Here is a 25,911-nt window from a genome sequence, read left to right on the forward strand (position 1 = left end):
TATACTGAACACATCAAATACATTTAGAATACATTCTATCCCTGTTTTTATAATTATGGTATTATATCCCTGTTTTTATGTCCATTCTATCTCTAATTTCATGTGAAGCACACGGTGCATGTAATTTATTTATTGTAAAGCACTTTGAGCTGCATTTCTTGTATGAAAGGTGCTATACAAATAAAGTTTATTATTATTATTATTATTATTATTATTATTATTATTACTATTATTAAAACAAATGCCAAATATGTCTCACATATAGCATTTGTGCAGAACAGCACATGCCTTTCTCTGAATCAGTCTCTTAGAAATCCCCTCAGACAAGCGTGACACTAACACTTGAACTGCACACATAATGCTTATAATGCTTACAAGCTGCCATGATCGTGGCAAGCCATTACAGCTCATGGCAAGCGCCATATTACTGTCATAATAAGCAGATAATTTCAAAATAACCGTTACAAAGTGACGGTGGTGCACCTGTCAGTGCCTATCGCAAGCTGTAATATGCTGCCATGAGTGTCTATTATGGATGTTATGCCACACTTATGACAGAGTAATGAGTAATGTCAGCTTTATGGCATATAGTTCCATGAAGTGTCAGCTGGCACTCTCGTATAGTGCAAGTGCACTGACTTTAAAAGCAGGGTATAAAAAAAAAGAAAAAAAAGCTGTATGGTTGTCTGTAAAACATGGGTATACATTTGTCATTGTGGTCAGTGTGCCAATGGCATTCACACTTTCACACTGTGTGGCCCAAAGAGCTAGAGAGCTCTCTGTTTGGAAGCTTCCTGCTTCTCAGACCTCCTCTCTTGAAACTTCCTGTATGGGGTGGAAGTTGGAGTGAGATCGAGGTTTGAACGTCCGCAATAGCTACAAGGCCATAGTTGCCTCCGAGGCCAGTCAGTCATGATTTTTTAAAATTCATTCATTTTTTCAAACAAAAACAAACTGCATGTACTGCAGTGTACTTGAACGAAATGGCTGTATTGCTCGCCACGCACTGTAAGTTAGAGCACCAGGCATAAAGTGTAATTACATTTCAAATGCTGTGCATTAAGCAAATTTTGCAGGAGGGAAGATATTACATTTGCATGCAGAGCAGACAGGTTTGGTACACTGTGTAGCGGTGGCAGAAGCAATTGGTGCCTCAACGATTATTGATGTAATTCAGCTAATTCCATATAGACTAAGGGATTCTTTACTGCTATACATGCATTAGCCCTGCCAAACCTGTTCCAATAGTTATTCTCCTGCTGCGAAAATTATTCCAATACTTATTGGAGATTTGAGCAGCCTGCTTCTAATGCTAATGTACAGGTGTGCTATGTGCAATCTTCATATTTTAATGGCTTTATCTGTGTGCATCGGCATGGAAACAGCAAATTTACAATCTCGTGCAAACAGCAGTTTCGGTGAACTGCTTCTAACTCCTGGCCAGGGCTCCCGTGAGAAAAGATAATTTTTCTTGAAAAAGGACCCATCAGGATAAAATAAGGGATAAATCACAAACTTCAGAGAACAGATCTGCATATGCTAATCCCCCACTCTACCGCCAACTCCCACCCCATTCCCACCCACGCATTCGCTCTCTCTTTTTTACGCACAAAAATGCACACGCTCACAGCACGCACGCACGCACGCACACGAACGCATAATCATCTCCCACACATGCATACATGTTCATAAACACATCCTCACACATGCACAGACACATAGGGACCAGGGGAAAAAAAGCTTTAAATCATTTTGATGAATTTATTCCTTTTCACATCACTCAGAATTTTTTCTTTGTGCACTGTTGTAGCTTGCTGTAATTTAAAGAACAATACTGCAGGAGGCAAACAATAAATAGGTAATTGTCCAAAACATTCACACAAACACACACACACACGTGTGCACTCAGACACACACACACACGTGTTCACTCACACAGAAATGTTGACAGTTTAACATTTTTCCCAAACAGACCTCCACGATACCTCAACTGAACAGTAGGGAAATCAAAATAGTAAAGAAAAATGGGGCGAACGTGAGTAAAACAAAATTCACCGTAATATGACACAGAATGTGCTTGAGCGTTGCATTTTCTTGTTTTGCGAGGCAGAGCTTCACCGCCTCTTGACCAGATACGCTCCTCTCTCAGCTGTGCGTCTCCACATGATCTCCAAGTGCAGCCCACGTCCAACCAACCTCGGTCACCTCCTGTACGTTCTCAGGAATAATACAATAGAGCTTTGGTGTCTTCACTTTTGGCACAGAAACCCGAGAGGAGCTCCACACCAATCACTATGTACATGTATGTTGACAAGAACAAAGCCAATGGTACTTCTTAGACACTGCCCGGCTGTATCTGAAAGCCTTTCAGAAGAACAAAGTATACGACAGTCACCTAACCAACCTTCTTCTTACCAACATACACTATGTTTGGTGGAGCTCCTCCCTAGGTTCTACGCAGTCACTGCCATCGTCTCCTGCCTATTTTATTATGCCTGTATGTTCCTAAGGTGAGTCACATAGAGGGACCCAAACACAGTTCAGGCCACACACTGCGGGGACGTTAGAAGACCTTTATCACATGCTACTGAACACCAGCTGGTTAAGAACAGGCTCTCTGGTGGCATACATGCACAGTATACCAGCTGCCCAAGAGTCTCTCAAACAAACACACACACACACACACACACACACATGCACACACAGCAGAACTTCACAACATCACTTTAGGCAAAGCATGTGTAAAGTATAATCAGTCCAGAGCAGACAGCACTGTACAACAGTTGATTTAGTGAAGAACAGGATCGCTTCTGGCGCACGTTACACGTACAGTACACGCAGACTTACTAAAGCAAACACACGGAGGCAAAAAAAAACGTGTGCCCGCACACACCCACACATAAACATGTACACACAGAGGCATCAGTGTAACTCTCTCTCTCACACACACGCACACAGGCAAGAACCCTGACCCCAACCCATTTGCACTCCCATGTGTTGACACACTCACTCCACACACGTACAGAGGCAAGGGATCTTACAGACGCACACAGGCTCATATAAACATACAAAAGCAACAATATACTGTATTCCCTCACTCACAATCTCATAAGCACGCACACAGCGATACTTAACAGCAGTGGCTATACAGAGCATCTTTTTAATTAGTCCAGGGCCGATCACTCTGTGATTTGGCAGAAAGGTCAAATGGGCTAATGCCTGGTCAATCTGCATGCCTTCGCTAGACCCAGTCCGTCCAGTCCATTTAGGAGTTCCTGTAAAATCCAACAACATTTTTGTGTGTATTATGTTTTCAGAGACCATACAGGTGGGTTAATAGTGTGGTTCTGTAGGTGGGAAAGTGGCACCAAGAGCCATACACTGTTCACAAACTACTTGCACAATTCAGTCTTTCAGAGAACTGTGAATCACTGAACTCCTCCCACTTCCTGGATTAGCAGCTTCTCCTACCAGTGGGTCAATGTCAATCACTTGATACGAAGTCTCCATAAGAAATTATTCGTTTTTGTACAGAAAGAAGAGAGAATAACTAATTGAATCTTTCTGGAGGGTGTTGGAGAGGTCCTGCAACCCACAGAATACCTTCAAGACAGAAAAAGTAGACGAAGGAAAGTTATTATTAAGAAAAATGGACTGCACTTAAGTGTTGTGCTGTAATGTTTCTGCAAGTTCGCAAATTTGGCTGTTTGTCTGAAAAGCCTTTTCCCCCAACAACAAGGTGTTTTTTTTTTAAGTAGACCCTAAGGCAACAAGCTATACACAGGCTTTTCCGAAGGCGAACCCCACCTAAAAAAATGTTGTAGAAACTTCAAAAATAAGTGCTGTCTCTTGCATTTAAAACTGTCCAAGCTGTGGACATCCCTGATGCCAAGAACCTCCAACAATCCAAAAAAGAGAGCAGTGTTGTGCGTTCCTCATTTTGATTACTTGTTTTCATTTAAAAAAAAAGGGGGGGGGAGTACTCCTCTCCGGCTACTTTCCACCCAACCCTTTAAGAAAAAGAAAAACCTTCAGCAATCACAGCATTCATTTGAATCGACTGCTTGCTCAGTATAAAAGCATACAACCCCCCCCCCCCCCCAATCCCTTCACAAATGAGTCATTGAGTCATAGGGGTGTTGGGCGAAGACAAACATTAGTACACAGCATGGCTTGTCCTATTACTTAAGCACAACTTCGTTAAGTCTGTCAAATAAATAAATGGCTCAATGGTTGTTGGAGATTGTACAGTACGCAGTGTGATCCTGCATCGGTTAATCACATCTATGGCGTGTCAATCCTTTCTCCCTCCGCCACTCAGAACACGGTGTCCTTTGTGTTCTTGCAGAGTATCTTCTTGAAGGCGCGGCGGAAGTCCTTGTTGAAGATGGTGTAGATGAGTGGGTTGAGGGAGCTGTTGCAGTAGCCAATCCAGAAGAAGAACTTGAAGAGGGGCTCCGGCAGGGCACAGGCCTCCGGGCAGATGGCCTTCAGGCTATAGGTGAAGAAGAAGGGGAACCAGCAGATGACGAAGACGCCGATCACCACCGCCAGGACGAAGGTGAAGCGCTTCTCGCGGTTCAGCACGGCCTTGCGCCTGGCCGTGTTGGGCGTGACCTCCACCCTGGCCTTCTGCTGCTCCACCAGCGCCGTCCCCGACGCCGTGACGACCGTGTCCCGAAGGCCCTGGGATCGGGAGGCCTCGTGCAGGGGACCCGCAACGCTAGGGGTCCCCCTTCCACCTGCACATCCCCCCCCGGCCTCGCCGTCCGACCCAGAGCTGGAGCTGCCACCATTGTTGTTGTCCACCATCTTCCCCGACTTCTTCCGTTTCCTGCTCTGGCCCTCCCTGGGTTTGGGGGTCACCTCTGGCTGGTGCCTGGAGGACAGGGAGGGGAAGGGTGAAGGAGAGGGCCCTATGGGGGTCAGGGCAGGAGTGGGGGTGGTGGCAGGCAAGGTGGGGTCAGGTGGCAGAAGAACGGTAGGGGGTCCCATAGCACTTATTTTTCGGGAGTTGGTGGCTCCCTCCTCATTCTGCTCAGGGGCCACCGGTACTGCAGGAGGCGGGGGGACGGTGGACCCTGGCGGGCAGCGGGTGTGGCGCTTGGCGATTTGGTAGATGCGCACGTACACCAGGATCATGATGAGGCAGGGGGCGAAGAAGGAGCCGATGGTAGAGTACAGGATGTACCAGCGCTCGCTGTTGAGCTGGCACTGCGGCCCCGCCCCCAGCTCCGCCCCGCCGGGGCTCTTGTTCACCGACAGGAGCGGCGGGAAGGAGATAACCGCCGAAATGAGCCAGACGACGAGGATGGCGGCCTTGATGCGCCCCGGCGTGCGCTGGACGCTGTACCGGACCGCCCGCGACACCGACAGGTAGCGGTCCAGGCTGATGGCGCACAGGTGCACGATGGAGGAGGTGCAGAACAGCACGTCCAGCGCCAGGTAGATCTCGCACCACACCGAGCGGAAGTACCAGTAGCCCATCAGCTCGTTGGCCAGGGAGAAGGGGATGATGAGCGTGGCCACCAGGATGTCCGCCGCCGCCAGGGAGACCAGGAAGAGGTTCTGCGGGCCCCGCAGCAGGCGGCTGGTCAGCACGGCGATGATCACCAGGATGTTGCCGAAGATGGTGAAGAGCATCATGAGGGTGATGACGGAGGCGAAGGCGGCGGTGGCCTCGGGGGAGTACGGCGGCAGCTTCACCGCGCTCTGGTTGCAGGCGGGGGGCGCGGCAACGCCGCCGCTCGCGTTCCTGCCGCCCAGCGCCGGGATGGTGAGGCAGGCGCCGTCCAGACCCGCTGCCATGACGAACCGGGGCGTGCGTCGACGGAGAGCGGAATACAGGAACCGACGAGGCGTCGTTTTTATTTCAACTTAGCCCTTTCAGCAAAGCAAAGTCCTGAGGAAACTGAGAATTAAAACTCATTGGAACGAATGATGGAAGGGGGCTCGATTATATTACAATCCACCGCTTGGCCCCCCGCCCAGCCTGTCACTGACAGTATAAATCCATCAATGAATTTTCCTCCGTGATTTCTTCCTGAGATCTGGTCGTTTCCAGATTGCGATCTCTCATTATTGCGGTCAAATCCGTCTGCCGTTTATCCGTTTCCTTTTTGTGTCCCTTCTGTTCACCCAAACGCAGATGAATTAACGGATAAGACACGGATCAATGGAGTTTGCTCAAGGAACTATGCCATACGGATTACAGCCCTCTTGATTTTTTTCTGACGGTCAAATCAGTAATCAGTCTAATCAGCCATTTCCTTACTGTAAAATGTATACATTTCTAAAATGAAATAATTGATTATACAATCGGTAGCTGGAAATGTTGAAACTTCAAGGAGTCTAGCTTAGTAGTTGGCACTGTAAGTGCCGTAGCGCGATTTAAATTTACACAGATCTCTTCCTCGTTACATTTCAGTCGTCGTTGGCGGTGCGTTTTCAAGTTTCTGACCTTTTCTCGGTGGACATGACTGCTGATCTCCCACAAAGTCGCTGGTTGCTGCTTGAGACAGACATGAACTAACGAGATGTCTTTGAAGAGTTGGTAAGATTCTGTTTAAATCATAACATTATTCTTATTCTAGATTTGGTGAAATTACACTGCAGGCCAAATAGCTCTGGATAAGAGCGCCTGTTAAATGAACAGTCCAATGTAATATTCCGAATTGCATAAAATGATAATAGGAGTTAAATTCTTCAAAGCGATCGGCAATATTATTAAAAGTCTGTCATCCCCAAAAGTTGATATTAGGCCTTTATTTTCCGTTTAAAATGAGACTACTAAATGGTACCAAGACAAAAAAATTGAAATTATAGCTTTAAAAACTTTGTATCAGTTGTTCTGAATATCCCAACCATATTATTTTTAAATGTTAGTTTAGAACCAAGCAACGCACTTCATTAAACCTATGATTTGGTTTTAGAAGAAGAATAAAAAAGCAACATAATTGGTCCACACCTTAAAATTGAGCCGTTCCACTCTTGGGAGCTGTACTTTTCCAGAAAAATACGCCGTCGCTATCAATGTTGCTTTTCAAGTGCATTAAGACTGTACCACTGGTCTTGATCAGATTATTTCCTCTCCAGAAATTGTCTTTTTTTCTTTTCTTTTTGTGAGTATCCCGCGACGTTCGTTTATATCCTGTTCCGTCTCTTCTTCACTCGTCAGTGCGTATCAGCTCTGTACTGTACAGCGCGCTGGACCGGCCCGCATTAATAACAGCGCATCTCTCCTCCTCGTGTCCACGGTGTGATGTCAAGTGGGGCGTCATGAATCGCGCAGTTTTTCTTGATCTCTTGTAAGGTGGAGCTAATCTCGCACTGTAACTAACGCGTCGCTCCAAATCCGTCAATCGAATCGTAGGCTACTGGAATCAATACTGCGCTAAGATTCATTTTCTTTTTTCCATTAACTTAGGAAAGGTAGCGAGGTAGCAGTTGAAATCCCGAAGAGGAAGACAACTTGAAAAATAACTTGGAACCCATATGAGGAGCATATGAAGAGGAGGTATTGCAGCCGCAAAGTTTCATAGTTCGATTTAGGCTGTCCTAGCACTAGTGTCCTAGTGATACTTTTATCATTAATTGATGTGCGCGTTTTGCACATCGACGTGACCAAAAATTCACCATAAAATATTCATCAACTATTTATCCACTCTGTCTCATTCAAGTTCGCTGGAGGACAGTACAGCTAATTTGGTGTGGTCCACCTACTTGATGGTCAGATGTTCACACTGGACAACAACTTGTACGTTCAACAAATAATAATAATAATAATAATAATAAATGCAATGAAGGGCACGATAACGGAAAGGAATATAATTAATTGTCTCATTCACATTTATTTATATATCTGTTTAAACGTGTATAGTTACATTTCATAATAAAATTTAAATTATTTCTCCATTTCTTCGCGGCTCTGTTAATGAATGCACTCCTTGGCCCACCACACTTAAACTGCCGATTTTCAAACATACTTCGTGAGAAAACAGAACACCCAAACCAGCAGTATGGTAGTGCAAGTCAAATATTCACAGAAAAGTTTGGAAACGTTAAAGTAGGGGACGATAGGCGGAACACGTCAAATAGAAAATGTTTTTTTTATCGTGTGAAGGAGTTAACATTTTAGAAGTCGCGTTTATATCAAACGGAGATATATAAAAAAAAACAAAACAAAAAAAAAACAAAACAATGAATTATCATTTCATGATTCATTTGTATTGTCTGTGATAAAAAAAACATTTAGCCGGTTCCTAAGATTATATCAACATTAAAACAGACCCGTGTAGGACAAGTCAGTTTAAAACATTATCAGCAATGCCGCGCAGACAAACGGATCAAGTGTGTAGGTCCTATGTATGCATGTATGAATGTATGTATGTATGCATACGCGCACACACACACACACACACACACATACATATGAGCTCCACAATGTTTGGGACAGACTTTAAAATTTGGCTTGGTACTCCACAATTTTATGTTTGTAAGAAAACAATTAACATGTGGTTAAAGAGCACATTCTCCTTTATTTAGGGACATTTTATACATAATTTTGGTTTCATGTAGAAATTACAGCATGTAGAAAAATAGATAACCCCCCTTTCAGGGCCCCATAACGTTTGGGACATATAGTGATGCTCTGCCAGGCCTGCATTCAGTCACCTTCAGCTCCTGCTTGTTTCAGGGTCAGTTTTCTCTTCAGCATAAGAAACACATGTTCAGTTGGACTGAGCTTGGGTAAATGACTTGACCGGTCAAGAATTTTCCAGTTTATGCCTTTGAAAAACTCCTTGGCTGCTTTAGCAGTATGCTCGGCATCTTTGTCTTGATATAGGATCAAGTGCCATTCAATGAGTTTGGAGGCATTGGCTTGAACTTGAGCAGATACGATGCTTCTGTACACTTCAGAGTGTATTCTGCTGCTGCTTACATCATCAAAGAAAACAAGTGAACCAGTACCTGTGGCAGTAAAACCATAACACACCCACCACCATGTTTCACAGATGAGAAAGGGTGCTTTGCATCTTGGGCAGTTCCTTTTTAGGTACTTTACTCTGTTCATCACTCTGCTACAAGTGAATCTTGGTCTCATCTGTCCACAACACCTTTTCCCAGAACTTTGAGGACTCTTTCAGGTACTTCTTTTCGTAAACTGTAACCTGGCTATCCTGTTTTTGTGGCTAACTACTGTTTCTCATCTTGCAGTGTAGCCCCCGTATTTCTGTTCATGAAGTCTTTCACGGGGTGAAGCCGCTGACACATCCACAACAGCCTCCTTAAGAGTATGATCTGACATCGGTGTTTGGGGATTTTTATCTGGGGATGCCTGGAACCAACGCATTTCATTGCCATAACACTGCTCTGCTGTTGTTATTGCACATGTGACAAATACACTTGAAACTTAGAACTTATTTTTCTTCATTATGGTTAGAATTATTCGGTCATCAACTGTACAGGTCTTCCTTGGCCCACAAGGCCCTTTGCGATTGCTGAACTCACAAGGGCCCTCTTCTTATTTATGTTCCATACAGTTGATTTTGATAAGCCTAAGGTTTAGCCTATGCCTCGGACTGTTTTTTTCTCAGCCTCAAAATGGCTTCCTTTACTTTTCCTTTATGCTGGCCAGTCTGCAGCGAGCTCATTAAAAATCAGTAATCCATAGCTATAAGCATCAAGTTCACATAGTAAGCATAAGCCAGCAATGTTATGGCACGCCATAAACTAGAAATGAGGCTATGAGATATGATTTTTAAAGAGTTACATCAAGATGTAGATACAAGTGCAACGTGAAAGTTCTAGAACATCAAGCTACAAGACAGGACAGCGATACTAGATTGGGGGGGGGGTAACACTGCGGAGGAGTAGTGTCAGAGTTAGTCAAGCTACAGTCTTAAGGGACGGGACTTCAGACCACAGCGGAAAAGGAGCAGGAACTTGGTGGTGTAGAGGAACAGGGAGTTCTTTCCACCACTAGGGAGCCAGGGCAGAAAAGCTCTGTGGTTGGGACAAGCCAGAACCATTCACACGGGTGGTCTTCTGCTCCTGTAGCCCTTCTACTTCAAGGTTCAACACGTTTGTTCAGAGCCCACCTTCTACACCACGTGGTAAGGGGCTGTTATTTGAAAAAGGGGAATTTGCCCTGAAGGAACTGCTGCTCACTGGATGTTTATCACACCATTTTCTGTAAGGTCTAGGGACTGTTAGTGCTTTAAAATACCAGGAGGGCAGTCATTTCAGATGCTGGACCCACCACGTGTGACACCAACAATCACACCACAGTCTAAGTCGCTTAGATCATGTATGTTGACCATTCTAATGTTTGGTTGTAGAACAACTAAACCTCTCCATCATGTCTGTATGCTGAGCAAGTATCGACCTGCACACACATGATTCGTTGTTTGAAGGAGCAGGCCATTTGCGTTGAGCAGGTGTAACTAACAAAGTGGCCAATGAGTGTGTGTGTGTGTGTGTATACGTGTACAAAATATTTTTCCAACTAATCAGTTTCACCCACTTTCTCATCCGAGTTTCATGAGGAACCAATGAATTAATAACTCAGTTTAATCCTTCATCAAACTCCCTCCTGCCTTCTAAAGCTTTTTTTCTCCAAAGGATAACTTTAGCGACCGTGGAGTCTGGTTTTATTCACATACTGAGCATTCAGCATTCTGTAGGAGAAACAGGAGCCCCTAAGAAGGTCAAACGTTTCTCACCTAGGGCAGGGATACCCTTCATAAACAATCAGAGGTGTTGCATACCGAGACCAATGAAATAAATACCGAATGGGTTAATTAATAATTTGAACGATAAATTAAAATGACTCAGATAAGGGAATTAAAGAGCTCTAACTGAAAATAAAAACAATTATTTATACTTTGAAAAACCATATGGTTCAGCTGATATTAAAAAGGTATTTTTAAAAAAGTTTTCACTAAACAGCATTTCAAAAACCTTTTTCTAAAATGGTTACTCCACAAAGCCTCTAGAGACACACGACCGTAGTAAATAAATACAGATAAGAGACTGCTTCTAAAGGCATCCCTGTTAAGCATGATGGAGAGCACAAATCCTTTCAAGTTAATAACTCTGTCCGTCTTCTCACGGGCAGCTTCCTCGGGGGGTGCGCCGTGTGCTCGATTCGGGGCGATTCATCACCGAAAGACGCTCGCCCGGGACCTCCGGAACGAGCCGTCTAACAAGACGCGCACTCCTGATGACAGACTCTACTTAACGCGCTGACGCAGCGTTCGCTTGACGGGTTTCCCGTCAAGAGAACGAGGTTCGGCGCTACCCGTGTGCCCAAGCTGAGGCGTAAGGACGAGACACGCGTCCAGGTCAAACGTAAAGACCCAATTGCTGTCCGTGCCACGAATTTAAGAGTCCATGTCTGGTGAGGTATGTGTGTGACAACCACCAAAGAAGAAGAAAGGAAGAAAAATAAAGATGTAGAGCACGGGTGATTGTTCTGTTTGAAAAGAAGAGCCCAAGAGACAGTAGCAGGGATGGAGAAAACGATACCCAGAATCATATGGTTTCTGCAACCACTTCTCCAGGAAACATCCACACCATTGGTTATTCCCCAGCACTTAACTGTAACATGGCTCACATTTCTATATAAAAAATATATAAAAAACAGTTCGACCATTGTACCACACCACATAGGACAGCTGATCAAGTAATCTCTTATAAAGAAAAAATAAATTGAAAGTGATTAATAGGTGATTGCTCTCTAACTGTATACTAAACCTAAAATATTCACAATTATTTTATGGTTCTCACTGATGGACAGCTACATGAAACTACGTGCATACACTGCCTCCTTGTGGTCAAGAGAACAATAGACTTTAAGACCAATTTTTGGTTTTTATTTCTCCCTTTTGCACACTGTGCACACAAACTGTTGGACTTTTGAGGGTATGCGTGGTTCTTGCCATGCGTGTCAGGGCAGACCTGTGTCCCACACCTGAAATGCATAATGAAATAGGAAAACTGTCAAAAAAAATAAAATAAAATAAAAAGCAGTAACGAAAGGACTTCTGTTTATTTACTCACTTTGAACCAACGAAGCTGTTGGTCGCTAGAACTTTTACATCTTGTTACAGCTCAATAAAAGGATATTTTGGATCTGGAGATTTTATTTTTTATTTTTTGTTTTCACAGCATGCATAGGATATTTAGTTTTAAGCCACAGTTTAAAACTTGTATCAACTACGCTGAAGAGAAACAGGATTATACATATGCAAGACAAGGGGGCCAGGCCACTTCCGTGGACTTGGGGTGCCAAAGATACTTACGGTTCGTTCCACATGAATATTCACAAAATCAGAATAAACAGTCCTGGGCAAAAAGATTGCAAAAAAGCAGTCACTTCAACTGCAGAAATTTCAAAAGGATTTCTCCAATAGAACTCTCCTCGTGAAAGAAATGCTCTTTTAGTTTATTTAGCTTGCCCTTGCACCTGACTGAAAAGTTCTGGGAGATGGGTGTGTTTTCTTTTGAGAGCTTGATACTGTACAGGCACCTCTGTACGGGCTAGTTAGCGCCTCTCCAAATCTGCACCAAAGGTGTGAACTGGGCACTCACCTAAGCAGGTGTGGAATTAGTGCTAATCTGAGCAGATGTGAATTTGGCATACAATGAAGCAAGTACGGCTTAGACATTCTCCACAGTAGTAGATCGGGCATTTACTGGAACAGATGTGGACCAAGTGATCACCTGAGCAGCTGTAGATTGGGTGTTTAGCAGAGCAGCTCTAGTCCGGGCATTCACCATTCACCATTCACCGATGCAGTTGTATTCTGGCCATTCACCGGAGCAGTTGTATTCTGGGCATTCACCGAAGCAGTTGCATTCTGGGCATTCACTGGAGCAGTTGTAGTCTGGGCATTCACCGGAGCAGTTGTAGTATGGGCATTCACCGAAGCAGTGGTAGTATGGGCATTTATCGGAGCAGCTGTAGTCTGGGTATTCACAGAAGCAGTTGTAGTCTCGGCATTCACTGGAGCAGTTGTAGTCTGGGCATTCACCAGAGCAGCTGTAGTCTGGGCATTCACAGAAGCAGTTGTATTCTGGGCATTCACTGGAGCAGTTGTAGTCTCGGCATTCACTGGAGAAGTTGTAGTCTCGGCATTCACCGGAGCAGTTGTATTCTGGGCATTCACCACAGCAGTTGAATTTTGGGCATTCACCAGAGCAGTTGTATTCTGGGCATTCACAGAAGCAGTTGTATTCTGGGCATTCACCGAAGCGGTTGTATTCTGGGCATTCACCACAACAGTTGAATTTTGGGCATTCACCAGAGCAGTTGTAGTCTGGGCATTCACAGAAGCAGTTGTATTCTTGGCATTCACAGAAGCATTTGTTTTCTGGGCATTCACCGGAGCAATTGTAGTCTGGGCATTCACTGGAGCAGTTGTAGTCTGGGCATTCACCGAAGCAGTTGTATTCTGGGCATTCACTGAAGCAGTTGTATTCTGGGCATTCACTGAAGCAGTTGTATTCTGGGCATTCACCAGAGCAGTTGTATTCTGGGCATTCACCAGAGCAGTTGTAGTCTGGGCATTCACAGAAGCAGTTGTAGTATGGGCATTCACCAGAGCAGTTGTAGTCTGGGTATTTATTGGAGCAGCTGTAGTCTGGGCATTCACAGAAGCAGTTGTGGTCTGGGCATTCACTGGAGCAGTTGTGGTCTGGGCATTCATTGGAGCAGTTGTAGTCTGGGCATTCACTGGAGCAGTTGTAGTATGGGCATTCACTGGAGCAATTGTAGTTTGGGCATTCACCGGAGCAGCTGTAGTCTGGGCATTCACCAAAGCAGTTGTATTCTGGGCATTCACCACAGCAGTTGAATTTTGGGCATTCACCAGAGCAGTTGTAGTCTGGGCATTCACTGGAGCAGTTGTATTCTTGGCATTCACAGAAGCAGTTGTTTTCTGGGCATTCACCGGAGCAATTGTAGTCTGGGCATTCACCGAAGCAGTTGTATTCTGGGCATTCACCACAGCAGTTGAATTTTGGGCATTCACCAGAGCAGTTGTAGTCTGGGCATTCACAGAAGCAGTTGTAGTCTGGGCATTCACAGAAGAAGTTGTATTCTGGGCATTCACCGAAGCAGTTGTATTCTGGGCATTCACCACAACAGTTGAATTTTGGGCATTCACCGGAGCAGTTGTAGTCTGGGTATTTATTGGAGCAGCTGTAATCTGGGCATTCACAGAAGCAGTTGTGGTTGTAGTCTGGGCATTCACTGGAGCAACTGTAGTCTGGACATTCACCGGAGCAGTTGTAGCCTGGGCATTCACAGAAGCAGTTGAAGTCTGGGCATTCACCGGAGCAATTGCAGTCTGGGCATTCACCAAAGCAGTTGTATTCTGGGCATTCACCACAGCAGTTGAATTTTGGGCATTCACCAGAGCAGTTGTAGTCTGGGCATTCACAGAAGCAGTTGTAGTATGGGCATTCACTGGAGCAATTGTAGTCTGGGCATTCACGGGAGCAATTGTAGTCTGGGCATTCACCGGAGCAATTGTAGTCTGGGCATTCACCGGAGCAGTTGTATTCTGGGCGTTCACTGGAGCAGCTGTAGTCTGGGCATTTACCACAGCATGTGTAGTCTGGGCATTCACTGGAACAGTTGTAGTATGGGCATTCACCGGAACAGTTGTCATCTGGGCATTCACCGGAGCAGTTGTCATCTGGGCATTCACCGGAGCAGTTGTATTCTGGGCATTCACCGGAGCAGTTGTAGTCTGGGCATTCACCGGAGCAGTTGTAGTCGGGGCTTTCACCGGAGCAGTTGTATTCTGGGCATTCACCGGAGCAGTTGTAGTCTGGGCATTCACCGGAGCAGTTGTAGTCTGGGCATTCACAGAAGCAGTTGTAGTCTGGGCATTCACTGGAGCAGTTGTAGTCTGGGCATTCACCGGAACAGTTGTAGTCTGGGCATTCGCAGCTGTAGTCTGGGCATTCGCAGTTGTAGTCCGGGCATTCACCGGAGCAGTTGTATTCTGGGCATTCACCGGAGCAGTTGTAGTCTGGGCATTCACAGAAGCAGTTGTAGTCTGGGCTTTCACCGGAGCAGTTGTAGTATGGGCATTCACCGGAACAGTTGTAGTATGGGCATTCACTGGAGCAGTTGTCATCTGGGCATTCACCGGAGCAGTTGTATTCTGGGCATTCACCGAAGCAGTTGTAGTCTGGGCATTCACCGGAGCAGTTGTAGTCTGGGCATTCACCGGAGCAGTTGTAGTCTGGGCATTCACCGGAGCAGTTGTAGTCGGGGCATTCACCGGAGCAGTTGTAGTCTGGGCATTCGCAGTTGTAGTCGGGGCATTCACTGGAGCAGTTGTAGTCTGGGCATTCACCGGAGCAGTTGTATTCTGGGCATTCACAGAAGCAGTTGTAGTCTGGGCTTTCACTGGAGCAGTTGTAGTCAGGGCATTCACCGGAACAGTTGTAGTCTGGGCATTCGCAGTTGTAGTCTGGGCTTTCAGTGAAGCAGTTGTAGTCTGGGCATTCACTGAAGCAGTTGTAGTCTGGGCATTCACTGGAGCAGTTGTAGTCTGGCTGGTATTTCCTGTGTATGTTGGGAGGAACACATTCGAAAGTGAGATCACTTGGACTGAAAACCGGGACGCCGAAGCAACTTATGAATTTAAGCCAACACTGTATCCTGTATCCTGGTCCTTATTTAAACACAATCAGCTGAATGGCAAAACTTGATAGTGGCCTAGGGGTGAAATGTGGCCTGTCAATCTTTCTGTCTGGGACCTTTATCAAAACACGTCTTGATAAAGGTCACACACCACAGCAGTGAAGACAATCACGTTTCGTTTTTCACTGGAATCCTGGAAACCATAGGGGGGCTAATTACTCCCAGCACCATGAACATTTTTGAGTAGTGTGCCAGACCAAGCTGAAACAGTGAGTGCAATTATTCTTTAAGGAAAAAAATTATGAAAGAACTTAAAGGCATAACCTCAGTTGAGCAAGAGATTGGCTGTAACAAAAACAGCATACTCCAGAGTTTGTAAACAACTGAATTAAGGTTGCTGAACACACTGGTTTCAGTTCCTTCATACATTCTTAAATCACTAACAGTGCACGTTTGGCTCATTATCATTTGCCTTGTCTTTAAATTCTTCATTATCGACCAAATGGTTTAGTTTTAGTGGCCAGGTGTCCACATGCATATCTATTTCTGACAATGTGATTTAAAAGATAATCCCTCAAAACATCCATCCATTCACTGTTGACACCTGCTTATCCTGGGAAAGGTCACGGTGGGTGCCTATCCCAGCATGCATTGGGTGATAGGGAGGAATACACCCTGGACTGGCCAATCTGTAGCAGGGCACACATCATTCATTCACCAATCCTACTCACACACTCCCTCAAAACATGAAAAGCATAATTAATAAAAATGAACAGCTTGTTAAAACTCTGGGATTGAAAGTGTGGTTGGAATACCAGCATACATGGGTCCACAGGACCAAGTATCGGATAGTATGCTCTAGATAGTAGGCAAAGCTAGAAATGCTAGAAATGTTGAAAAGTCTGCTGTTGTCACATTTAAAACATCTAACAATACAATTATCCATAAAGGGGAGTGGCCAAGGACAATATCAGTGGCAATGGAAGGACGGAGTGTAGCACAGTGGGTAAGGAACTAGACTTGTAACCGAAAGGTCGCAGGTTCGATTCCCGGGTAGGACACTGCCGTTGTACCCTTGAGCAAGGTACTTAACCGAAATTGCTTCAGTATATATCCAGCTGTATAAATGGATACAATGTAAAATGCTATGTAAAAAGGTTGTGTAAGTCGCTCTGGATAAGAGCGTCTGCTAAATGCCTGTAATGTAATGTAATGTAATGTAATGGAAATTGTAACCCTAGAAACATTGCCAATCAGCACATGCGAGACCTCATCTGGTCAGTCTAGTATCTGTGGCACCCTATGATACAAAACACAGAGGTAAACTTTGCTCACCACACTTGTACAGCAGTTGTACCCTCAGGATATCCAGCACACTCAGCTGGATTCTCTGGCCGATGGCTTTCGTGTCCTTTGATATGATTGTGGCCTTCCCGTTAACGGAAAAGAATCGCCTGCAACATTAAGTGCACTGTCAAATTTCAGAGTCACTGGTGCACGAGCCAAATGGCGGTTTCAAATACAGTAACCCCTTTAGACACCATTCACAGGACAGCAGACGGCAGAACAAAAAGAAAGAAAGAACAGCAGCATCCATTCTCTTCAATATTCAGAACAGAATTATTTTGTGTGATCATATGTTTTTGGTTAGTAACAAGTTTCATTGAAAATTCTCTGCCGAAGGTTTTTTGGCATAAACATCCATATGACCCAGGTCTAGGCCTAACTGCCATTTTCTATTACTTTTTAGAAATCAGGTGTTTTAAAAAGAAGGCATAAAAAATGCTCATAGAGCCAAAGGTACTCACTGTCCATAGTGCATGATTGACTCTGTGTCGTATGGCAGACCCTGGGTGTCTCCACGTATTTTGGCAAAATTTCGCATCCTGTCTGCAAAAAAAACAAAAAAAAAAAACAGATAAATAGGAGACACACATAATATTCAAATATATTCTGCAAATAATACATTCTTGGATTCAGGCCACTGTCATAAGATGCTAAGAATAAGACTAAGAATAACCTTTATCTATGCAACATCTCCCATACAAGTCATTTTTCAGCCCAATACTCCTTCTCAGAAAAGTAAAAAACAAAGCCATAATGTGTTTCACACACACAGATTAAGCCTAGTCCTGGACTACATTTGGTTTTGAATAGAGATTCTACAAACAAAACTCAATTTAGTACAGCACTTAATTTAATCTGGGTCTGCAAAACTGGCCCGAAATTGTTTAAAAAATTAATAAAGCAATTCCAAGAGAAAAAAAAAAACTACAAACAAAATAATTGACAGAACATTTAAAACATGCAAATTAAGCACAATAAAAGGATTGCGATCAAAAGCAAGTTTTTTTTTTTTTTTTTTTAAATTCAGTTTTCTGTTTTACTTACAAATATGTTACACGTGTGTAGCAGTCAGTCCGCCTGAGAGGCTGATTTTGCCGGCTGTGGAGAGCAGCACACCTTTAAGCACCTGGGCTGATTAGCTAACACAGCCCAGGTGCGTGTGCTCTCTCCACCAGCCGGCGCAGCCGAGACCAATCCACCTCTCAGGTGGACTGACTGCTACACACCTGTAAAATATTTGTAAGTAAAACAGAAAACTGAATTAAAAAAAAAAAACTGAAATATGGCATTTACACAAGTATTCAAAACAACATCATTTGTAATCCAGAAAAAAAGTTGATAACTTTCAAAGCTTTCTGAATACTTTTGCAAAGCACTGCACATAAAAATGATTACAGACTAAAGAAAAAAGTAAGGATTGGTGCCGCTGTAACCTCCCAGACTCCACAGTCCTGTAATGTAACAGCAAGAAGACGCTTCATCAGTGATCAATGAAATTTTTTTTTACATTTTTTAAAATGAGAAGCCAGCCCTGTGGAGATCTGAGGGCCACAATGCACACGTTTAGAAGTGAAGCCAAAGCGTCTTTTTTACGTGGGATGATGTTGCTGTAGACGACGGTGACATGGTCGTCTCTGTCCTTGCGCATGTGCTCGTGGTGGAAGCCCAGCGCGTGCATTATCTCGTGGACGATGTTTCCCGTCTTGCATCTGTCGCCGATGTAGATCGGCTGCTCTCCCCCTGTTCGGCCCAAGTAGGACGCACACCTGGTGGAGGGTGGAGAGAGTGAAGGGGGGGGGGGGGGAACCTTAAGCCTACAAGCTGCTGGCAATGGGCCCAAAAATGCCCTCTTCGACAAATCTGTTTACCCAGAGGCTGCTGTTCTACGGTAGGCTGTGGAAAAGGCATTGTTAGCTATAAGTAATAATGACACCTTCCACCAAAAAGGTGGCACACCCAACAAACCGACCATACTTTTAGCCAATAAGGGGGGTTCGTATATTCTAAAAAGCACTTTAGGAAAACGAGAGAGACTACAGCATGAAAACATTTGCAAAGCTGGATGCATACACGACAATGTGCCGTCCACAGTCAACGTCTAGCTAGGGTGCCGATCTTTCACAAAGAGCTTCCAAATAAGAGCGCCCCGTAGTGGTGCCGGATGTAGGAACGATGCCAGACCACGGGATGACCAAAAGCGGCAGGGACGCCTCACCCGTAGCCCTTTGTGAACAACAGGTAATCCGCCTCCGACGTGTGCGCGTGAAACGAGACGCAGGTGTTTTCCGAAATCTCTTCAAAGGCAGCCATTATGTCCTCTTCCCTGTGGGCTGAGGAAGTGAAAGGACCACTGAAACCACCGCGGGATGCCAGGTTTCACGTCCCGCGCAAGGACATTCCGGCTCAGCGTAGAGCCAGGCACGGTAAGGCAGGGCCCAAAGCAGACTCACCCAGATTGTCGCTTATCCTGTACGGCACGGAGACGAAACCTGGCTGCTTCCCTGTCCAGGCCGACCCCACCGCATTTCTGTCCAACTGTGAGAGAAACAAATCAACGCAATTTTCAAAAGGTCAAGTTAGTTTAGTTTGATCAAAACGTAATCAAATCAAAAAGTAACACGCATTAAAAAATTTTTTTTTTTTTTAACTTTTTTTAAATATTGATTTAAAATCTCTATAAATACAACATTCGGAAAGTAGTGTTCTGACACTACTTATTCATAGCTACTTCTAAGACTGTACAATTTGCTGTGCACCTGGCAGTCACAAAAGTACAAGTCACCTGACCATCATAAAACTGACACCTTCAAGGGGTACGCCACAAGACCTGTGCTTTGAATAAAAGCGCACGCATTTCGCAATAGATCGAGCGTATTGCGCAACCGACGCAATTCCGTTTGCGCCAAACGGGCCCATCGCCATTACCCGGGGATGATATCGGGTAGGGAGAGCTTGCCGAAGCCACTCACCTTCAGCACTAGATCTCCCTCCGCAGCGGGGATAACATTCTGCACCAGCTCTGTGGCAAGGGGGAGAAACCTTTAGCACCGCAGTGAAGATCCTCACACACTCTCTGCATTACATTTCCCTTTGGGCATTAAGCAGATGATGTTATTCAGAATGACTTACACAGCTTACATTTTTTTTTTTTTACACAGAATCTATTTACAGTACACAGCTGGATACTTTCTGGATATACTATGCCACACTGCCGCATTAGTTCTTCATTATTTATTAACATAATCGTGTACTACGCCCAGTGGTTCCCAAAATATTAATATATAATATATATATTAGGCCTAATGTCTAGACTAGACACCCCTCATTCAAATCAACCAACAATCTTTGAACCACAATGTCACCAATGTGACCAATGTGACCTCTTGAAAAGTTCTCACGTGAACTCATTTATAGCAGTAGCTAAATTAATCACAACTATTTCATTTACTGCCATTTAGAAAGACAGTCTTGTTTCAGTATATGAGCTCCACCCCCTTTGTGGGGACTGATGTATGGTTTGGTACATTGCATGCGCATAAATCTGAGAGGTGCGGTAGACTCCACAATGCTGGTATAGAAAGCTGTATAATGGCAGTTGTGGCTGGCTGATAAATCATATCAACAGTTATCAAACGCTTTTAAAAAATAATAACCATGCAGTGCATAACCTCTCTTTTGCAGAAAACATCCAAACTTCAGAGGCCACATGAAAGGTTTCTGGGAGAAAAAAAAAACTACCACTGATACCGATAAGGTGCTGATAAGGCAGCCAATCAGCAGCAAGGTCGTACAGCTTCCATGTGACCATGTGTGTTTTTACCAATCGCAAGGAAGCTGCAAGGCCTTATCAACACCCAACAGATATCAGTGCCGGTGATGTTTTTTCCCCCGGAAGCATTTCACGTGGCCTCTGAAGTTCGGATCTTCACTACTGCACCATCGACATGGTTTATCGCCCAGCCCTAACAACAGCGCAGACAGAAAAGTGATGAACGAGAAACACTTTGGCACACCGGGATTAATTGCAAGTCTCTTTGTTAAAGCCGAGATTTTGCTCGCAAGACTCATCACTACGTCAACAACCATGGCTGGAAGCTTAATGCTCCCAATTACGGTCTTCTGACTGCTCAGCGACATTAGGGAGAGACCTGCAATAAATAAGTGTGCCATCGTTTCTTACACAAATCCTTTTATCTCTGTTGCACCCAGGCTAATAATTTCTGTCAGATGTGCAGTCGCTTCTTAACAGACAGAGAAAACAGCATCCATTTATAGAGCGCACAAATTCAGCCAAGTCTGCCACAATGAAGTAATCAGACTTGCCCAGCCATGTTTCAGGGTCAATCACTTCAGTCCAGTTTCCTTCCCCTGTTGTGTTCACAGAAGCTGAGGATGAAGAGAGGAACAGAAGAATTCAGCACAGAAAGGAAAATAAACATGAAATCTTGTGGCTGTCCTCAAAGACCCACTCATTGTTATTAACAAAAGGATTAATTGCTACTAATAGCTTTATTTGTATGGTACCTTTTCTAAAATAAAAAAAATACAATATTTTTAAAAATGAAACCAAAAGTACTTCACAGAGTAAAACACAAAAGAAACAAATGAAGTAACAGAAAAAATTTGAATATGAAACGTAGTTACATGAAATAAAGATTATATGAAACAAAAAGCATTACTGATGCATCAATAAAAGTGGGTACAACAAGAATAATCAATAAAATGAATTCAAAGCCAAAGCAAAAAATAAATGAGATTTAAAACTACTAACAGATGAAGAAAATCTTTTTATGTGCCATGGTAATGAATTGGGGTATAAAAACAAAGGGTAGACACTCCATTTAGCCTACACATAACACTGGATAAAGCAGGAAGAATTAGCACTACTAGACAATGATCTTATTAGAAGTACAAACTTTATATTAACTGAAACAAATAAATAAAAATGTTGTCCTGCACTGTACATCAATCAGAAATTACACATCTGGTGAGTTCTCTCAAAGCATCTCTCATAACAATAAGACAAATTGAAAGGAGATCTAGATAGGCTACTACAAGCATTGTTTCTCCAGATTAATTTTCCTGTTGGACTTATTGGAAAAAAATATTCAGGAGATACAATGCTTGTAAGTATCTACTGCATATCTGGCAGCAGCACGGTGGTTTGAGGCTCATTTGATACCTTGGACCCTTGATGACTTAAAGCCATTTAGCCAACAAATGTGTTCCATACTGTATCAGCATAATTTACAGCTGTATCTAGTTCCACCCCCAATCCCCATAGAGATCCATTCAAATGCAAACAGTTTTTGTATCACTTGTAGGACAACGTGAAAATAAGATATCCAGACTCTGATGATCTTGATAGGTCTCAGACATCAGGAAGTCATGGCATGCAAATGATATGCAGCCAAATACAAAACATGACTCTTTTATTTGACATTATGTTAATTTGTCTACTGTATAAGTGAATTTCCCTGTTTCTAGCTTTTCCCCAAACAGTTCACCTCAGCAAAAGTAAACGAGCAAATGGTGGCACAGGAGGTCTCAAGAGTGCATTTGTTTAATTCTTGTTTAATTTGTTTAATTTTCTGACAAATGATTTGTTGTTAAGACCGTTAAAAGCTTAATATTTTTCAATTTTGGGCTTGGCCCATTCTTTTTTTTGCCCAGGAGTGTAGCCTATTCACGATTTAGCACACACTTCCAAGTATCACCTTATTACACCCAATTAAGAATTTTAAAAGAAAAGCAAACTGTGTAACTGATTATACGTTAAATTGGCGTTAGACTTAGTTTTCTTGAGGTTGCATTCACGACAATATGCTTGAAACTAATTTTGAAAGAACAAAAAGGCCAAATTGAAATGGTGTAGGCCTACATTTACAATGCCCGAGGACGTCTGTTCCTGAAGCAGACCGGTTATGAATGTAGCCTATTTCAGAACCATCACAGCAATTGAAGGATTATGCTTTTCAAAATGGAAAAAATCGATTGGCTAGCACAGCCCAGCTGCAAAGCCTACAGTAGTCTAATATTAATACCAAAAATTAGTTACCTGTACTGACTTCAGAGGAGGTCGACTCCAGAATCGTTGAGTTGCAGTCCACAGGGGTTTCCACAGACGCTGAATTGAAGGAAGAAACAAGAAATGCTTTCGACAAAGCAATTGTTTTACACACTTTAATGTATGCGCACGGTTATCCATTATCCAGCGCGATCTTACAGCGCATTTATTTAGCAGAGCGATTTACAAATGTGAGTTAAGTCCATCCACCTGAACTACGGACCACCACCAGGCCAGGGAAAGCGTAGGCCTACAACATCGCTTGATGTGTACCCTACAAGCCTTTGTATTCCCGAAATACTGCACATGCATACCACACAACCACATTTTTCCATTGCATAAAAAGTATACAGATGACACGTACGTATCCAGTAACACGAAGAGCTACACGGTGGACCTCAGAATCATCCACCACATGTAAACTAGCTCGTTTCTAAACATTAAACACATGTTCGTACAAGAAATGTAGGGCGCCCTATTGCATCCGGACCAATTCGTTTGTGGAAGAATCAGAAATGGTGGCTTGCTGCCTGTTGAGAGCTAGATCTCGGCTTGTTCTAAATTAGCGACAGGCCTAATTTAGGAACACTTGTAGAAGTAATGAACGGAACAAGTTAAAATTCGTGCGAAAGTATGAATTGGAATTCATCCACAGCCTGATTGTGTTTAATAAACTCTTCAATCATTACATAAAGTGGTAACAAGTGAAGGGCAATAATAGAATTAGGTTACAAGACTATATCCTTATAAAAACGGAAGGAAAAAAACAAAACAATTTCTTTACCGTTTCTAAAGAGCACCGTAAAAAATGTAAGAAATGAGTAAAATACAGAAGCGCGTGAAGTACCCATGCCTGTACAGCGGATACAACCTTGAGAAAAAAAAACCCCACCAGTAAACGCTTTCGTTCTAAGACACGTGGAATTGGTCAAATGGCGCTTGAAGGATGGATGACTGTGTTACTTGCCAGATTTGAAAAGAACGGGTCTAATCTTGAAAAATATCCCGATTTTAATAGGCCTACATTTAATATGTAGGATCGCAAATAAATATACATACAGTGAGCTCTATCAAGTTTGGGACAAATTTCTTTATTTGGCTATGTACTCCACAATTTTGTATGCGATCGAAGCATTCACATGTCGTTAAAGTGCAGATTCTCAGCTTTTAGTAAAGGGTATTTTTAAATATATATTTTGGTTTCACCATGTAGAAATTCAACATTTTTTATAGCCACATAGCCACATTGCATTCAGAATGATGGCAAGAGCAATGTGCGGAGGCCAAAAACAACTTCCCAAGATCCAAAGCACCCCCTCATTTGTGAAAAGTGGTGGTGGATGTGTTACAGTTTGGACATGTATGGCTGCCACTGATACTGACTTGCTTGTCTTGCCTTCATTGTAAAAAATGGCATCATTTCTGCAAGGTGTAAAAAACAAACAAAACGCGCTTTAACGACATGTAAATTGTTGGATTACGTCAAAGTACAGAGTACAGAGCCAAATCCAGCGGAAAATGTCTTTGTCTCAAACACTGTGGAGTTCACACGCATGATGGAGACCAAAAGGCAGAAACATCAGTTCCTATTTGTGACCTTCAATAAATACCTCTACACTTTTTTGATTTGTATTTAAAAAAAAAAAATGTATTATTAAATAAGAAGTGTAAACAGAGTATTGCACTAGCCCTTGATAAATAATGAAAACAGCCAGTTCATCATAGTGTCCTCAGCCTTTTGGTCCACACTGTATACACACACATGCCAGTTATAGTTATGTTCTCATAATTAAATGTTTTTGTGGTCCAAAATCCTTGCGGATGGGTTGGTACAATTCCAAGGGCCATTCAATATATATATATATTTTTCTTTAAATACATTGCTGTGGGTGTAACATATAAAGTATTTTTAATATATTGCAGCATATTGCCTTAAGGTGAGAGCAGGTCCATAGCTCACTCAAGGTAAATATTAAAAGGCTGATTGAGCGTGGGAAGGATCCATGGGCACCGCCCCATTTTCAGATCAGCTGGCTCATTGTATGGAGTGACCAAAGTGACGCCAAAGACCAAAAGAGGATGTGGAACAGCAAGAAGCACTGGCACACGCTAGCTCGGATCACGCTAGCTCGTCCAGTACCGGCACACGCTAGCTCGTCCAGTACCGGCACACGCTAGCTCGTCCAGTACCGGCTCAGCTGACGTGAGGAGGCTAGCGAGCAAGTCCTACGGTAAAACGGATTTACCATGAAAAAGGAAACGAGAGGAAATATTACCAAACTCAAATATGTTTATTCCTACCCCCATGACACCTCTTCCTCAGAGGCAAAAACAAAAATGATTTGGGAGCACTGAAAACGAAAAAAAAAAACCCAAAAAAAACAAATACCAACCAATTTCATCTGCTTGGGTTGCACGATTGAGTAACACGAGGACCAAATCCTTTACCATGCGAGTACTAGTGTCCAAGGATTGTGCAAAATGAAACCTTACTCAGAAACGTTACATTCTCTCTTTGTGATTGAGAAGTAAAAATTCACAGTAAAGTTACAGTGGTATCATTTTATACAATTTAATTTTTCCACCCCTCACAAGAATTCGTAAAACCCAACAGCCCTGTAATCTAAACAATTGTAATTAAAAATTTAAGGGTAAAACCAAGTAAAACACTTCAGTATTCCATACCTCGTATATATACTGTACAGTCTTAGAATTTTACACCTTTAAAAAATCAACAAAGGTTTGAAACATAATTGTGTGCATGTGTACCATATGTATGATTGTGTGTTGGTGTGTGTCCAAGAGATGGGGGGGAAAAAAAGACACTGGAAGC

The 25,911-nt window shown here is 43.3% G+C and overlaps 1 protein-coding gene across 1 annotated transcript; it reads right to left on the reverse strand.

The window, feature by feature from the left end:
• Nucleotides 1–1,747: 1,747 nt before the first annotated feature.
• On the reverse strand, nucleotides 1,748–7,394 carry LOC118212210 (alpha-2B adrenergic receptor-like). Its single transcript, XM_035389894.1, has one exon. It carries the CDS (start codon nucleotides 5,806–5,808, stop codon nucleotides 4,318–4,320), a length of 1,491 nt encoding a protein of 496 aa, XP_035245785.1. The 5' UTR covers nucleotides 5,809–7,394; the 3' UTR covers nucleotides 1,748–4,317.
• Nucleotides 7,395–25,911: the final 18,517 nt, after the last annotated feature.

Source organism: Anguilla anguilla, chromosome 14 (genome assembly GCF_013347855.1).
Source record: "Anguilla anguilla isolate fAngAng1 chromosome 14, fAngAng1.pri, whole genome shotgun sequence".
NCBI lineage: Eukaryota > Metazoa > Chordata > Actinopteri > Anguilliformes > Anguillidae > Anguilla > Anguilla anguilla.